The 17,599-nt window shown below is 43.7% G+C and overlaps 1 protein-coding gene across 2 annotated transcripts in view; it reads right to left on the reverse strand.

Annotated features, from left to right (window-relative positions):
* ADAMTS2 (ADAM metallopeptidase with thrombospondin type 1 motif 2) overlaps positions 1-17,599 on the reverse strand; it is a 165,211-nt gene that overhangs the window by 41,151 nt on the left and 106,461 nt on the right. For both annotated transcript variants that reach the window (XM_015875604.2, XM_032447505.1), the window contains 2 exons: positions 11,807-12,009; positions 1,294-1,377 (listed from right to left, as the gene is read on the reverse strand). In XM_015875604.2, the coding sequence (XP_015731090.2) occupies positions 1,294-1,377; positions 11,807-12,009 (287 nt within the window). The remainder of the gene's footprint in view (positions 1-1,293; positions 1,378-11,806; positions 12,010-17,599) is intronic.

Here is a 17,599-nt window from a genome sequence, read left to right on the forward strand (position 1 = left end):
GAGACCAATAACTTTCAAATTACCTATCGATAGTGCTCTATTTCTGATCTTCCATCAGAAAATGCAGCAGAAGCTGAGTTCACACTACTGCCAATGCAGACTGAGCTCAATATGGACATGAACAGCAACTATGAAATACTTATGAAATAAGGACTGCAAAGAAGCAGCCAGTCCATGTTGTAATTCCACTGACTTTTAACACTGCTGCAATGAGGTATTTTTGAGAATTATTAGTTGATCTGCAATCCCTCGAATTGCTGTCATTACAGCAATCATGAGGATGTTTCATTTATTTCATAATTTAATGTAATCAAACACCACAAACATTAGATCACAAAACAGAAAATGTGACCTCTTTTGCCTTTGATTTTAGGACACACAGCTGAGTGACCTTACCCAAAACACTTACTGACATCGCTGTCTATCTCTGCAAGAAGAGCAGAGATGGATTGGCATGTTTAGTTGAACGGGGTAAGTGGTGACTGTCAGAAGAGCCTCACCACTGACACTCAGCTGGATCTGACTTTCAGCAACTTGCATGAATACACATGGAGTCTTCCAGCCCCCAGGTTTATTACATGAGCATGCAAATACCAGCAACCTCCATCACAGAAAAAAAATATTAGATTTTAACGTTCTCCTTTGAGCAGCTGAATGTGCAGCCCTTAAACAAGAAGTTTACCAGCATACTTCAAACATCCTCTTCCAGCTACCGTGGAATCTGAAGTTGCTTTAGCCCGCACAGGACATCGGTACTGAGCAGGTTAAAACTTCTGGTAGCCAAGTAGCATTTCATTCCTCTTTAAGCGAGTTTTGCCAGTGGATCAATCCCTCCCTCAGAAATGGCAAGAAAGCACTTGGAATTCTTGATAACAGACTCAATCTGCAGAGCTCCTGCCTTGTGGCCCCTGTCTCTTAACTTTAAGCACATGTAGTCTAACCCATGTTAAGCACAAAGTGAAGCGAGCATCCTGCAGAACTGATCCTGCAAGTGTTCACCGATACTTATTTGCTGCTCTGCCACAAACCTTCACATCTTTCAAAGGAACCACAATGTCTGTAACATTCTATGGATCATTTCAAACAAGTCTAAAAAGACAGACTGCCAGAGCTAAGCAGCAAGTTAAAATGACACAGGGAAAACACAGAACAAATTGTGGTTATTTTCCCAGCGTGAAGTTCAAATTGTAAGGAAATGCCTATAAAGATAAACGTTCTTTGCATTCGTACACAATGAATCAAGTTCAGAGTTCTCAAACTCAACCTCCTCCATTTAATGTAACCCCTCCTTACCTTGCCATAGCTCAGCAGGATTATCCTCACCAGGACAACGTTGATGTGAGCACCCAGGGATTCATCGTGGTAAATTTCGTTAACCTGCAAAAGAGGGCAGAGCTTCAGCCACAGTGCTGGCAACAAGCATCTCTGACAGCAAATGTTAAAGCAGCACCTTTGCTATACTGTCATTAAAACAAGGATAATTTGTGATCATACATTAAAAGGGCAAAATTCCACCAATGCTAGAAGGAGTTTTATTTTTATTATTTTCCAGCCTCTGAACAGGCCATAATTCATTTTAAATAATTTAAAATCAACATAACATCATCAGACACTTCATGTTAGTGGGAATTTGAATGCCAACCTAAACAGACTTATACATATGTGCAGTGCATTGCGGTGGACTCCATGACAAAACTCCTACCTCTGAGAGAGAACCCCCAGTGCCTGCCCTGTCCTACTCCATGTGCCTCCCTGACCCTGTGCCCACACACTGAAGCACAAACCAGCGGAGCTCCCTTCTGAGTAAGACCACTCATGGGAAAGGGGCTCAGGGGCAGAGGGACAGACCCTGGGGCTGCCTGTATCCCAGAAGGGATGTGCTAGATGAGCTCAGCTGCACCCTGTAACTCCTCCATCTGGGACCCATCAAATGGCATTCTGACACGAGGATATACCTCCCCCAAAACGCCTGGTTGGCCACATGGGCTGACTGGATGGTTTGTCACAACCAATCAACATTAAACTTCGCAAGCAGAACGAAAGCTAAAAAACACCAAGCAAACAAAAAACTTATTTTTTACAGCAGGGCTATGTAACCAAATGCACACACTGTTACAGATCACCCTACAAACACTGAAAAGAGAATGGTAAATATTTACAGTGCAAAATGAAATGTGGATGCATGAAGACAACTTAGGAAACACAGCCACAAGTGAGCTAGGTAAATATCAGCTGTTAAAGGGGCCGATCTGGATACTCCATGATGAATGGATGCATGAGACCAGGCCGTTTGTTGGCACCGATGTGCTCTGCCAAACAGCAGGGGTTTGGCTTCACAAATCCGAAGTGGCAGATGAGATATTCCCTACAGGGCAAGTGTCTTCTTGGTAAGGATTGCACCAAACTGGTCTGCCCCATAGACAGAAACAAATCTCATTTTTTCCTAGAACACAGATCACTTACTGCAGTCTAATAGGTAACATTTAGAGGAACTTTCATTAGAAACACAAGAAATAATGTACTGTTTCTTCAGTGAGCTCTACTTCCAGCAGTTCATCCTTTATCTCTCTAAAAGCAATTAAAACTGAATACATCAGCATTGATTTTACTAAGCAATCTCAACTGACATTTTGAAGTGGATTTTAATTCATTTTATCAGTATTTTTAATATAGGAGTCTGATGTTCTGCCTGGTAAGAGGCCAGGTTTCACAGCCTGAGCACCTCACTGCAGTGGCCATGAGCAGCAGCCCACCCTGACCTGCTGATCTGCTTTGTAAACAGTAGTTCTGGAAATGATATCACATATTTGTGCATATAAATACTACTTGAGAAGACTGACATTATATTTCTATACCTAAAAGATTCGAGAACCATTACTGAACACAGACTGTAAAGATGTGAGATATGAACACGCATTCTGCATTACAAACATACCCAGGAAAAAGACCCTCACACATTGTCAAGGGAGGCAGGGATATTAATTTGCCCCATTCTTTGTGTACAGGGAAGACAGGGTGCACATCTGTGATGTGAGGCCAAAATACGCTGTAAATCACCTGTACGTGAAGTGAGTACTGAACAAGAACTCCTCTGTAGAAGACAGTAGGCACGGCATGTAAATAAGAATTTAATTAGTTCATAACGCATAATCCAAATTGCTGCACACCACTCTCTCATTAACTTCCAGAATTTAACCTAAGCCTCTTCTAACAATGGCTGAGTAACAGAACAACCGTATCACTGTTGCGTGCCAGAATGAAACTTGGCATGAAAACGTTGATGGAACAGAATTGAAACACTGTTTGACTGTTCATGCAAATGACATCTAACAAACAAACTGTGAATGAACAGAAAAGCACAAGCACTGTAAAAACAGCCGCCCGGCTCTCTCGGGATAGTGGATTTTCTGCAGGACAGTGGGTCGATTCAAAACTCCAGGTCTTGGTTTCATTAAAGAGGACAAATCCAACCCCTCCTCATGCAGAGCTGAATGGCACCCCCTGCTCCTTTCTCAAAGCCACACCATGGCTTTCCCAGCAGCATCTCGCTGTGCCCAGATAATACATTGAAACAGATGCTTTACCTTTTTTTTTTTTCCCCACTATGACCTAAATTGCACCTATTTGTTTCAGGAAGTTATTAAAGAAATGAGATCCAAGTAATTGAATGCTGTGCTCTCACGCACTGACAGGGGCCTCCACAAACCTGTGCTCAGCTTCCCCAGGCTTCCACCTGCCAGCCCCACAGGAGAGCAGCATGAAGCACACACAGCCTGTTATGTGGGACACAAAGCAACCCAGCACCCTGCGGGCACCGAGCTACTGTCCAACACAGCTGCAACATTGGGTGCTGAAGTTCTTGTTCAGATAACAGACATGGAATAGGTTAGGATGTCTATATAATTAAACACAGACAGGCGTGAAAACGGTTACACCATACTCCTGCAACACTTTTGCTCTATTCCTATGTATTTCTGCAGGGCATCCTGATTTATATCGATCAAAAATCAGAACAGATCTCTTGCACTTAGATCAGTAAGGGTCACAGGCTATAAACCGTGATGCTGCATAGGAAAAGGAGAATGCACAAAGCTCATCTCACAATGACAGTCCCTGGACAGAAGGCACAGATTTTTGCACTAAATCTCTTTAGATGTCCACAGTGATTCAGCATTTACAGAGGGTGAGGCAGAAGGCTGGGTAAACCTGAAAGCATTCAATATCAGTGGAACACTGTCAGGAGACTTTCACAAAACTACTGTTCACAAGCTATTTTGAGGTAACTTTGTATCGTGGTTTATTTTTGTGGGATATCTCAAAGCAAAATATGCATTTCTATTTCTGCTTCTGTTTAGAAACCAGGTTGGCACAGATTGGTGCTGCTTAAGAAAACAAGCACTTGATTTATTATTTTTTCCTTCTGTCCCTCTCTGCTCATTCTATGTCTACTGCCCTAAGCAAGTTTGAAGCCAACAGAGTAACTAAGTAGAATACATTGAAACAGAAAAACTACAAAAAACCACAAAACCCAACAAGTGAAGCAAAGCTTTTGTGAGATGCACCAGGCTTTGTTAAAGAAACACTGCAAGTTCTATTATACAGAATTGGGTCCCAATTTGCTGGAAGGGAATTTTAAAACTGTTGTAATGCAAATAGCACCAAACAGCCACAGCTCGGCTGGTCTTGATGCAGCATGGGTTACCTGCAGCTTGCAGGGCTCGTAGGGGAAATGCAGAGGCTCCCCAAGTCCCTAATTGAATCGAGTGCAGTAAGAGAACCACGATCTGCATATTTTGGCAAGTTGTCAGCAAACTCATTCATGCGGTTTGAAGGAGTTCTCTGCTCTGCAGAGTTTATCAGGGATCTGGGTCCCACTGAACCATGAACCGTCTCAGTTGAGCTGGTCCCCAGGCACATCCCTGTGGCCCCATGCAACACCGCTCGCTCGGGTGAGCACTGCGGCCTCAGGCTCAGAAGCACACAGCCCTGACTGACACTGAGTAGCTTCAGCCTCTCACTGCCATCAGTCTCTGAGGGATGTGACCCAGCTACAGCAGCCAACAGAGCCACATCCAGCCATTTGCAGAGGGCACCATACGAGATGCAGCTCATTCATCTAGCTTTCCAGTCACCATACACTGCTCACCCATCCAACCCAATTAGACAGCCATTGGATGGCCCTTACATCCTTTCATGGGCACTGTTGCAGAAACATCCCATGGCTATGTGCCGCGGGGCAGAGCAGAACCATGCGTGTGGGACAGCACAGCTCCTGGCAAGCCAGCGCTCCAGCCCAGCCCGAGTTGCAGCTCATTCATCAGATGTTAATTATCTGCAGCAAAGCCTCAGTGCCTGGTGGGCATCCAGCAATTGTCTGTCTCTGTAAGGGCTGGCTGGTTTGAATTACAGGCGAGGAACCAGAAATGTCATGGTGGATACTGAGCACAAATGTTTGTAATCTGACCTCTCCCAAAAGCACTCTCCTCCCGCTTTATTTTTATGTGTTGTCACTTCAAACACCACTATCCTCTTCGGTTTTCATCACCTCCTTTATGCTTTTGAAGTTCCCAAAGTAACATTTCTAACATTCCCAAAGCTTCATCTTAATCCCACAGGAATAACATTACACCAACTCTGGTGGATAAACTATGGTCACATAGAAAGTCATCAGGCAAAATCCAGGGCTCTAAGTTTCCCTTTTTAGGTATTTCCTCACTTCCTCAGAGAGGAACTCCTTTTTTTTCCCTGCAAATCATTGTTGAGCATCACAAGGAAAAAGGAATAATGAAAGTGCACAACACATTTGCAACTTAAAGGTCAAATTGTGACCTCAGATTTGGAAAAACACAGGCAGTGGGGAGTTTGAGGAGTGCCTGGCAATGTGCGCTATGAAACAGAGATAAGCATCTGTTGTTTTGTATCTGAGCCTGTGTCCAAGTCCTGATTTACCTTCACTGGTGTGAGAGTCAGGAGATGGTACCAAGTCCAAGTTTGCTGCCTCTGATCAAAATGAAAAACATTCCCCAGAGCAGATGTGTTGGCAGAGCCCAAGGTAGCTTTGTGTTACGGGTCTCCATCTCGTCTTTGACTGTAAGATTGGTTTTAGAAAGGTCATAGACTCTGCTTTCTGACTGTACAACTAATTTATTTTTCTCAGTTCCTCCCTCAGGCTCTTGGAACTCCTCATCTTTTGCCCACAAACCACTGCTCTGAGAAATTTCTCCAAACATTGTGAATTGCATTTACACCAAAAGACTCAGTATTTGTTTGAATTACTGCCTCAAGATCGCTCTAATGAGATCAAATCTAGTATCATAAAATAATTAAGCGGATTAATGCATTATTTTACTACACGGCATGAGGGCGTGGTGTCAATGCAATAAGTGCGGTGAACTATTCAAGTAGTTTGGTTAAGGAAAGCACCCAGCATTTGAAAGCTGATCCTAATTATCCATGCTCCATCACACAAACCACACTGTCACATCTCCAAAGTCCTTGGTTGCAGCCTGTATGGCTAAAGCTCACGTTGGTACTTGGACTAACAGAGAAATCTATCTTTGAACAGTAATTATTCTCTACTGCAAGAATATCACCAAAATCTGAGCCCTGGACATAGCACAGAACATCAAAACAGCAAGGGATGGTCCAGTTAACTATGATGAGAAATGCTCACCTAATTGACAGTGGAAATAACCCCCCTACGGAAATTGAGAGTTTCCACAGGGGTTCAGAAGGACTGCTTTCTACAGGGCCTTCAGTGCCCACTCATAAGCACAACTCCCACCGTAAGGCAGCAATCAAGATAATGAATAAAAATCATCTTCTGAGGCTTCATCAGAAACTTTCTTCCTTTCTTTCATCTCCTGGTTCATAATGAACAGCCCAAAAGCGGAGTTAACTCTCACACATTTATACGTTCAGCTGAGCAGCCATTCAGCTACTGGCAACTGATGTCCTTCAGATAAAGAGATGTGGGCCTGCATTTGTCACGTGGGGAATTTCTCAGAGTCGGTTCAGATCTGAAGTTTATACATTGAAGTAAACTGATTTGAAATAATGAGTATTGGTGCTTATAAGTTGCTTAGTTTTTACAAGTCCAATATAGTCCATTTCAATAAGATATCCTTTCTGTCTAAAAAATGCTTTCTAGTTTAAAAAGCATGATCCTGAATACAGATTGCACTATTATTTCAAAGCATTCTAACATCTCTTTTTAACAGCTTGAATTAGACACGCTTTCAGGTTTCATCCAACTGCCTGTTAGAAATCAGCAGCTCTTCTGCCCTTTCCTCTCATTAGGGACTTGCTGTTCTGTACCTGGAAATCTTCATCCCTCATCAGCCAAAGATATGAGAGCAGAAATCTCACATATCAGAGTAGTATCATGGACACCCTATTAAAGAGGATGGATAACGCATTCAGGAGCATCTCAGGGCCACAAATTCAAAGAGATGTGTAGTGCTGAAAGACACAGGTGAAAGACTCCTGGAGCTCTCCAAAGCCCCCAGCTGCAGAACTCCCATGGATTTCAGTTACTCAAATGAAAACTGGTTAAATCTATATGCTCTGGAGTCGAATGCTCACTTGAAGCTTCATGAGAGAATCCTATGGGCTACACATTTTAAAACTGACTATCGCTAATTTCAAAGGCATATAAACAACTAAATATTCAGATAAATCTTGCCATAAATGAAGCATTAATCCCATTTAGAGCCAATCTCTCATTGAAATAATGGCAGAAACTTCAGCTTTGAGGAGCTGCCTTTCTGTATCACAAACATTTTGACCACACACCCATTACACAGATGCTACACAGGCTAGCCACTAAACATTGCGCTGTCACATTGCGCAGTAAAGAAATAGAAAGGACATTTAAAGATAATTTTCTTGTCCCCCCAAAATACTCCAGAATTCAATGAATGAGAAGCTTTTAGGCAAATTCTTCCAGAATATACTTAAGACGACAATTGCCAGCATTAAAAAATGAGGTACTTGAAATAAGGCTCAAAAATACTGCTATAGGAATAGAGGAAGAAAGACAAAATAAGAAAGGGGCAAAGCAGGGGCCTTGCTGGGGAAAAAACAATGCCAAGAGGGGCACAAAAGTTGAATACTTGAATATACATGGAGCCAATAAGTTCAGTACTATCTGGAAGTGAGCTTATTTCATGAGACTTTGCTGTTTCAAAAAGCAGAAATATTGTAAGTGAATATATTCCAGCTCTGCCTCTTAGGAAGTCTTGTTACCCATATTCTCATCCTGGATGCGACACTTAACACAGGGTTCTGGTGGGCTGACCACTAGCCCAGCCCAGCCATGTGAATGACCAGCTCTGGCTCTGCTCCTTCTCCGCAGCAGGAGGCCTGCTTAATACTGAGAACTATTTTAAGAGGGTTATGAAACAATCTGAGAATTTTAGCCCCGGGCTGGCTAGCACCAATACCCACTGCAGCTCAGCGCCCTGCTCCTCCTCCCACAGCATCCTGCAGTGAAATCCTTTTGTTTCCTGATGAACAAGATAGTTCTCCAATGCCACTTCTGGCCAAGTGTTTTTTAATATTTCCCATACACTTGTAGGAGCAGATAAAATCTCTGATTCCTTTGCTGCTTTCTTGCAGAAATTAAATTACCTTCCATGTTCTTGAGTAAATGACAGGGCTGCAAGATAGCCCCCAAATTTCTCTTCCCTCTTGCAATGGTCCTGCTTGCTAAAGATACAAAGATAACTTTGTGCAATGGGTGGGCTTACACTTAGAAATATAGAGGACTGTGCAAGCTGCTATCCTTCCCAGGAAGAAACACACCATGATGCACAAAGGAAAATGGTGCAAGTGAGAGGCAGCTGAGGGTCTCTAAAGTGAAAACAATGGCATTTCTTTATGAAGATGGAATGAATGTCTCCACGGTGCAGAGCAGGGAGGAAAGGATGTCAAGAGAAACCCCGGTTTCTGCATGAGGAATGGTGGGAGGGTAAAGACGGGTGACAGGAGGCCTGGCTCACACAGTGACACTGCTGGCAGACAGACAGGGATGCGTGGCTGCAGCCCAAAGCGTTAAAAACCCTCTGGTGCGTCTCTCACCATTCGTTCAGGGCTGTGACTACATTTCCAAACGCTGGGATAAATATTAGCACTGCTATTCAAGATAGCCAGGACACGCGGTCTCTGTTTTTTCTCACTTTATAGCTTTTAGGTGTGGACTGTAACACATCACTTAAGCAGCACAAAACAGATTGAATAAGTCATCGCACTGGGCTTGAAAAAAATATATTGTTTTGATTGGGTTGGTGGTAGGGTTCCACCCAAGATCCCTGGGAAAAGTTAATTAAGGACAACTGCTCACACCATCCCTCACTGCAAAAGCAGGCAAAGCAGGGAGAGCAGCCATGCTGCGAGCTGGGCGCTGCTGCTGGGAAAGCGATTACGCCTCTGGGAGTCTGGGCATGAAGGACACCTCACCTGGAATTTATTTTATTCCTGGAACCAGAGAAACTCAACCCTCTCAACCACCCTTCTATCTCCAGTAAAGGCTTCCATTCTTATTTTATTATTTTTCCATTTTATTATTTTGATATTTATTATTTTATTTACTTTCTAAGCACACTTTGATTCTATCCTTAATGCCTTCTTACTGTACGAAGCTAATTGATTTTATGCTTAATGCCTTGTTAAAGTACAAAGCTAATTGATTGCGCCCATAAAACCAGCAGGGTACACATAATGCAATGGTTCCAGTGGGATCTTCCAGCAGTATCTTACCAGGCCCAGACTGTAAATATGCATTCCCTACCAGCTGCTATCTGCCTCTCCGTAGCAGAGCAAGTCTTGGACAGTAAGAAACAGAGGACTGGTCACCATTACTCCATCCCTCATCTACAACACAGACTGCAGAAACTGGCTGAGTTTAGATGAAGGTGAAGGAAAGACCAGGACAACACTGTGGCTGCCAAAGACTTCCCAGCACCTCCTTGAGCGGCTCCTTGCAGCCCAGACCCAAAGGGAAGGGACACATCCTCTGTGCCCAGAGGGCACGTTTCTGCCTCAGACCTCCCAAAAGAACAGATACTGCCCATGCCAGGAGCTGTTACAGCCCCAGGATTTGGTTATACAGGCTGCACTTTCCAAACCACTTGCAGAGACAGCATGTTTAAGAGTTGTTATTTCTTACAATTTGTGTGTTGGATGGTTTGCTAAAATTAGGAACAAGTGTATTCCAGAGCTGGAACATTTATGGCTCCTTTACCATAACTGTATATTTTAATTCTTAAAAATAGTTTTAAGTGACACGATAAGTAGAGTCCTGCTTAATCTATTTCAGCCCGTTTGCCACATTCCTCTTTGGTTTGGCCTCTTTGGCTTGTTAATTTAGAGATACATAAAACCATCTGTTTCATTGTGGACTTTGTTTTAAGCCTCAGAGGAAACAAACCACACAAACAGATGAAATTCACTATGTCATTTCTGTTAAAATGCACGCATTCACAGACATCAGAGCAATAGGTCTACTGTCAGTGCAGGTTTTTAACTATTTGCACTACCGCCATATAAAAGCAGTGCAATTGAATTTACATCTCACAAGGGGTTTTTCTTAAATTGTATTCTACCTCTCTCTTAAAATGAAAAATGCTGACGTTCCACACACTGTTAAAAGAATGCAATAAAGTAATGAGAAAACAAGCTTCATAATTAAAAAATATATCTTAGGATAAAAGCACTGCAGACAAAAGTACCTAACAGGGCAGACTGTGCCCATGTACCTGCTGGTGTCTGGGATGACCAATAGTCACCCACAGACACTCCATCCTCTCTCTGCTACTGTGAGCTTCAGCAATCATAGCCTATCTGTCAAAACCAGAGCAGACCTACAATTTTTATGCAACAACATTTCACAAAGAACACATACTTGCTGAACCTGAAGTTTCTACTGAAAATAAACTCCTGTTCCAGGTGAGCACGAGAAGGAACTCTTCCCAGAATGAGTGGCCTATGAAGGAGACCTCAATGCCAATTTTGTGCCAAAGGAATCACAGTTATCATGACTATAATGGAGTCTGTTTTGTCCCTACCCCACAAGACAGAGGCCTTGCTTATTGGTCAGGGTACCAAAGGTGCTTGTGGAAGTGCCTACTGCTCTGATATTTAGAAAGAAAAGACAGTTCCTTCAACCATTCTAGCTTTTGTGTTCCTCACAACCACATTATATAGTCTGCTGCACAATGTTTGGAAAGATGAAATATTTAAGGAAAGAAACCTAAAGGTGTCAGCTATGGACTACATATTAAATCAATGTAAGACAGTCCAGTGACTGACTGCATAGCATTTTACTGCAGTGTGAACAAGGAGTAGGCAGGTGGCCTGGGTCTGTATGTGATTCTTGAGGAATCAAAGAGTTTAACTGAACAGTTTTAAAAATGTAGAAGCCAATCGAAGTTTCTAATACAGCCCTATTTGAAGACAGTTCTCCAAACCATGTTATTCAGCAGGGAGCTTAGGTTAAGAGAACATGGACCTAAAATGTAATGACTTCCAAGGACCTGAGGCCCTGACCCTATGCCCCCACCTATCAAAGAACATAAGTGGGACTTTGAGTTTTAATGGTCCCACTGTCAGCTTCTTCCTTGGCCCCTTTTTCTTTTGTTCCTTCTCCCCTTCTGCCTTTTCTACAAGTGGCCTGGATTTTGCTCCTAGAACTATTTCACCTCCTGCTATGAGAAAAAAACCTACGATGTATTAAACAGCAAAACCAACATCCATCCACCCTCCCCTCACTGCCATCTCACCGTGCAGCGAGCAGGGCTGTACTCACAATGTTCATCAGGGTCAGCAGGTACTTCTGAACGTGTTCCTTCCCATGGAACTGAACAACTGAGTCATCGACCCCCAGAAGGACTTCGATGTTGTAATCATCATCCGTCGCGTGCCTCCGGTGGCGCTGCCTCACCCTGTGTGCCTGATCTTCAATAAGGCTCAGTGCACCGTCGAGGCCATCCCAATTAGTCAGGTTAGGTGCTGCAACCAGACAAACAAACAAGTTAGCAACCAACAGTGGTTAAGGCTCAGGTCTCAGCTAAGCTGAGATAAACTTGAAGCAGCAGCTTTTGTTATGTTCTGTATGTTATGTAACAGTGTAATTTTCCCTCAATGTCAGTTAAAGATGACCTCACTGAGAGCAAAATCTGACCTGAAAGATTGCTTTGCAGCATGAAAACAATACTTTCTATAAAGCAATACTGCGTTATAACTACAAGGCCAAAGGGATAGATGCCTTGACAAGGCCTTGACAAGAAGAATGGAGATGTTTGCAGTAAAATAATTGTTGCTTAAGAGTACTTAGATTCATGGCATAATTAAGGTTAGTGAAGACCAGTAAGATCATGCAGTCCAACCCATCCCTACAGTGCTCTGTGTGTTGCTCAGTGCCACATGTAAGAAATGCACCGTTCTGGGACCTTGTGATACCAAGGGCATCCTTGATTTCAGAACCACAGGCAAACGCCAACCCCACACTTTGAACCTGATCTTACTGCCCCACAGTTGTATTTCCAGGCAGATACTGTAACCAACAAAACCTGTTCCTATTGAGCAAGTAGTAACAACCCAACATCCCCCACAATACACCAGCTCCTTTCCTCAATACACTCATATCATTTAGCAGCAGTGGCACGGATACTCTTTATCACTACAAATCAGGAATGCACTTCAGATATGAGATTCATTTTTAGCCACATTCAAGATTATTTAACAGCTTTTCATTTTTTGTTCCTAATTTGTCATGTCACTTTGCATTATTGCATGTCAAAGACCACTCCATCAGGCACAACAGCAGTCAGCATTACTATGAGCCATTACAGTGCCTCTAATAGGAAAAGCTTCTATTTTGGCAGGATGGGATACACTTTATGTGACATAAATGCCCTCAAAATAAACATGAAAGTAGGGAATACTGACATTTCAACCGAAAGAATAACAATGATTAGTGTTAATATCTTTATTATCACTTGTATTTCAAGAGCCCTAAGTATCTCTTGATTTCAGAAAATAAAAGAAAAAAGACTTACACGGACAGGCAGAGGGAGCACTAAGGGTTGATTAAAGGCTACCAGTGCTCAGTTCAGAGCAGCATAAAAGGAAGCAGAGTGAGGAGGCTAAAGTCATCACCTTCAAAGATGAAATACAAAACAACTCTTGGAAATGTTACTAAAGAATGTGGATTCTCCATCTTCATATACTGAAATTTTTACATCAAAATTGGCTGCTTGGGATGAGATGAGTGGATTACCAGGCTCTGGGCTCATTACAGGAATATCTGGATGGCCTTCTACCATTTCTCCATGGAACTTTGAGGACATGAAGCCACAGCCTCAGATAAACAGAGAAGGCCCCATGCGGCGCTGGCTCCTCCATCCCCACGGAGCTGTGATCTCCTCCTAGGCTCAGTCAGGGCTCAAAACCCACCAGCATCCAGCACCAGCCCTATCTTGTGTTTTGCTCCACTGGGACAGCCTCAGTGTTAATCCTCACTGGTGCTCAGAAGTAATTACTGAGCTATTACAGCAGGCTCAGGAGATTCTCTATAGGATCATGGGGCAATCACATATTCATAATCTGTAAGGCAAATCAGAGTTAACGTACACTTTGACAGTAACTGTTACAAGCTTTCTAGAAAAGTAAGACTAGTTGGCAGGGGCTGCTGGTCGTGTCCTCTCTCCATTGCTCATGGAAAAAAAGCACAGCAGTAAGCAACAAGGCTAGAGCTATCAGAGGTGATACTGCAAACCAGCAGTGCAGTGCCTTCATCTGCACTGTGCCAGAGGCACAGCGTGATCCTGGCATCCTGCACTTACCATCCTGCAGGGCAGGCTGCCTGCTCCCTCTCTGCCCCTCATCTCATTGCCGTCCCGCTGCAGCCCTGGCCGTCCTTCTGGCTCATCAGAAGACTGATCGTGTTTTCCACATTACCTTCGCCCCCCTCCATGCTTTGCGCAGTAACGCTCTGAGAGTCATCTCAACTGCACTGTATTTTACTAAGTCATCCCAAGACTTCTCCATCGTTCGTTCATTTTCAGCAACTTTGGCCAAATCAGTGCTTCAGCAGCTAATTATTGGTGCCAACTTTGTTCTCCATCTCCCAAGAGCAGACGCTTGGCATTTGCAGGGCTAACAATAGCCTCTGTTGAAACCTTCTGTGTTCCCACCAGGAAAAACTCACATTTCTCAAAATTAAACGCTGAGAGACAGGGTTGTATTTTTCCCCTGTGCTAATCATCCAGACTAAGCACCACTCTAACAGTTCACCCACAAATCCCTTTAAAAAAAGTCTTCTCTTTTTTAAGCCAACAAAACATTCATTGATCATTCAGTGATTTTTTTCTCCTAATACTGCAGACCTTCTTTCCAGTTCAGTATAAAAGCTGTTGATAGAAGGAAAACTCTGCTTCTGGACTAAGCACAGAAAGGAAGCCCTGCAGCCATGCTCCTGCCTGTGACAGAGCCTTCCCTGCGGTGCTGCAAGGGGCAGGAGACAGCCCAATGTGGTTCTGCGCATGGTTGTTTTGTTGCTTGTGGTTAATGCAGGCAAGCAATCCCAGCTTATCCCAGGCAGCAAAGCCCTGTTTGCTGAATCAAGAACTATGCCAGTTCTCTGATATATGGAGAGCACATCAAAACCTGAAGGGGAAAAGTCTTTATACTGTGTTTGTACTAACTGCTCGCAGCATTACAAAGCATACAAGATCCTTTTACAGTGTTCCCTTTTCCCAAGCACGTGCAGTACCCCAGGCTTTTCTCTAATCTGTTCCAGTTTTCAATCTAGTATTTATTCCTTGATATCTGGGCTCTGACTGGGCTTGCTGTGTCTGAGCACCCAGCTGTGTGCAGCTTCATGTTCTGAGACAGGCAAAATCCCCACTGACACCAACATCACTTTGACCCTTGCAGGACCACCACCTCCACCAGCCACAGCAGCACAGCCTTAACGCTGGAAGCCTGAGTTACCACATTTGTTCCATACAAGAATTTTCCATTGGTGATCATTCAGAATTTCCAAAAAACTTATTTTGTGGAAACATTTGCCTCGCTCATTAATCTTTGATATTGTGTGCTTTACAGAAACCTAATTAGATGACATCTTCAGGCCTTACCCATCGCAGCAGTCAAACTCCAACAGATGCTGTGAGTTACTGAAGCATGAACATGCTGCTGCCATGAAACTGCCTCTCCCTGTGTTTCTGTCACTCCCTTTAGGACGTTTACCAAAAGTACAGTTGCTGGCTTGCAATCTTTGCTTTGTTTTTTCATGATGACTTTCAAAAAGGCTCATAGAAATACAGATGTACCTACAGTACTTATGAGTCGCTTACAAAACTGTTGCACTTTAAAAATAGTATCAGCTTTAGGGCTCCCCAGTTTCACAGCAGCAATATATAAGTCCCTAATAAAGGACTTTCTCATTTTTTACCTTCTCTTTCTGGCTGGGGAAGGGGACTTTCTGGAAAGTCCAGTACAGGGACCAGGGCAGGCAGCCAGGTGACTGAACTGCATGACTTGTTCACAGCCATCATCTGTGGTTTGTCAGCAGAGCAGCCCACTGGAATTCCTCTTTAAATAAGAATGTACAGCGTGCAGCCAGGCCAGCCACTGTATTTGATGCAGGTTGTTTGCTCTGAGGACACTTCATCTGTTACTGCAGAGCAGGCAAACACCTGAACCGAATGCTGAGCACCACATCCTCTGCTTGATGTTGACATGCTGATATGCTGCTGAGCTCCATTCCCTAGATACACTAGTGAATGGACTCCCAGCTTCCCATTCCTCCATGCGTGTTGCTGCAAATCATCTCTTTTTTTTCCTTCCTTTCTCTTTAACCACAACGACTCAGCTTGAAGCCCAGCTGGAGTCCACTCTGCTGTGGGGTAGACAGAGCCACAAGGGCCACCCTGGGCTTCACACCACTCACAGCCGATGACAACACAACGCCAAGCCTGGGACTTGCTCTATCCCTGTGGGCAGGAGGCCATCCATCTGCAATCACAGAATCACAGAGGCATGAAAAGACCTCTAGGATCATCTCATCCAACTATCCAGCGACCACCAATACTGCCCACTGACCACGTCCCTTGGTGCCACATCTCCACACTTCTTGAAAACCTCCAACGACAGCAACACCACCACCTCCCTGGGCAGCCTGTGCCAGTGCATCATCACTTAGTACTGTGAGTGCAAGCAAAGCATAGAATCACAAGCAGGCAGGATGGGCTTGCTCTGGCTCTCAGCTTCCTACTGCTCAAATACATCTGCACCTCTGGAAAAGTACCAAACCCCCTGACAGCTCACCAAAGAACTGCTCTTTGGGGAATAGCACATTAAATCACAAGTCATCTCCCTGCAATGCTCCCTGCCACCCGCATGCTGCAGGCTTCTGCTGTGCCTGTCCCCCGCGATCAGCTCACTCCCCAGTTAAACCCCCTTCAAGTACTCCACCAAAATCCTCATCTGTCTTCCATGTTAAATTGAGACCTGAACCACGAAGGTCAGAGGCAACAAAGAACAGCCAACAAATCTTACTTTTTATTCCTTGCATTTTTTCTCCCATTTTTAAGTTTCTCAGCATGTACTTTTTTGCTATTCCTTGCCACTGTATGCATTTGTGATGTGTTTTGTTCATCTGTTAATCAATAGTTTCTCTGTTTTTTTATTTCCTCTATTTATACAACTCTGCTCATCTTCTCTTTTGCTTTATTTTCCAAACGTCCTCCATTTGTCTTTCTCCTCTCCGTTGCCATCCTGCTCAGCTACATTTGCCTTCCATAATTTATAAGTCCCTTTTTCATACCACTGTCTGCATTTGGACCTTTCTGCCATATGTCATTCATACAAACCCAGGGTAAACCCAACAAGGTGAATTAAAATGGATGAGAGCTCCTGTGAGGTGAAAGCAAATTGAAAGCGGTCTAAACAAGAAGCAAATCAAGCACAGCATGCTGGGCACAAGGCACAAAGCTGGTCCTGCTTAGAAGAGAAGTCCCAAGAGAACATTGCCTCAACACAACTTCAGTTTGGAACTCAGTTTTCAGAGGATTTGTGGTATTCCTTGAACCACAGACCAACACCGTGGCTGTAACCTGGCACATCCTCACCCAGGAGCAATTATCACAGCTGAACTCTGTGGGTGCACGTTCAGATTCCTTCTCTTCCACTTTTTTCTTTTTCTTTCTTTTTTTTTTTTTTTTACATAAACGTAAAGCAAGACCACACAAGTAGTATGAAGACCAGGCACCCTCACAGAGGTTACGAGTCCCAGTACTGCCTTTATCCAGAAAGAAAGGTAATTCAGATGGAAAGTGTTAGGCTGCATGCCCTGCTAACCATATGATCTCATTAGGAGCTCCTTGCCTCTTCATTTACAGGGATGCCATTTCTGGTTGAACCACATTTTGGCACAGAGTTTGCTCCACCCTCCATCCATCAGTGGGAACTTCCCCGCTGGGCTCAAAGCAGGTCCCAGCTGCAAGGGGCACAGTGGGGACAGCAGCCAAAGGCTGCTTACAGTAACCTGCTCCCAGCATGAGAAATTGGTCCAAGTTCAAAGTATCTGAAATAC

This window comes from Coturnix japonica, chromosome 13, assembly GCF_001577835.2.
Source record: "Coturnix japonica isolate 7356 chromosome 13, Coturnix japonica 2.1, whole genome shotgun sequence".
Taxonomy (NCBI): domain Eukaryota; kingdom Metazoa; phylum Chordata; class Aves; order Galliformes; family Phasianidae; genus Coturnix; species Coturnix japonica.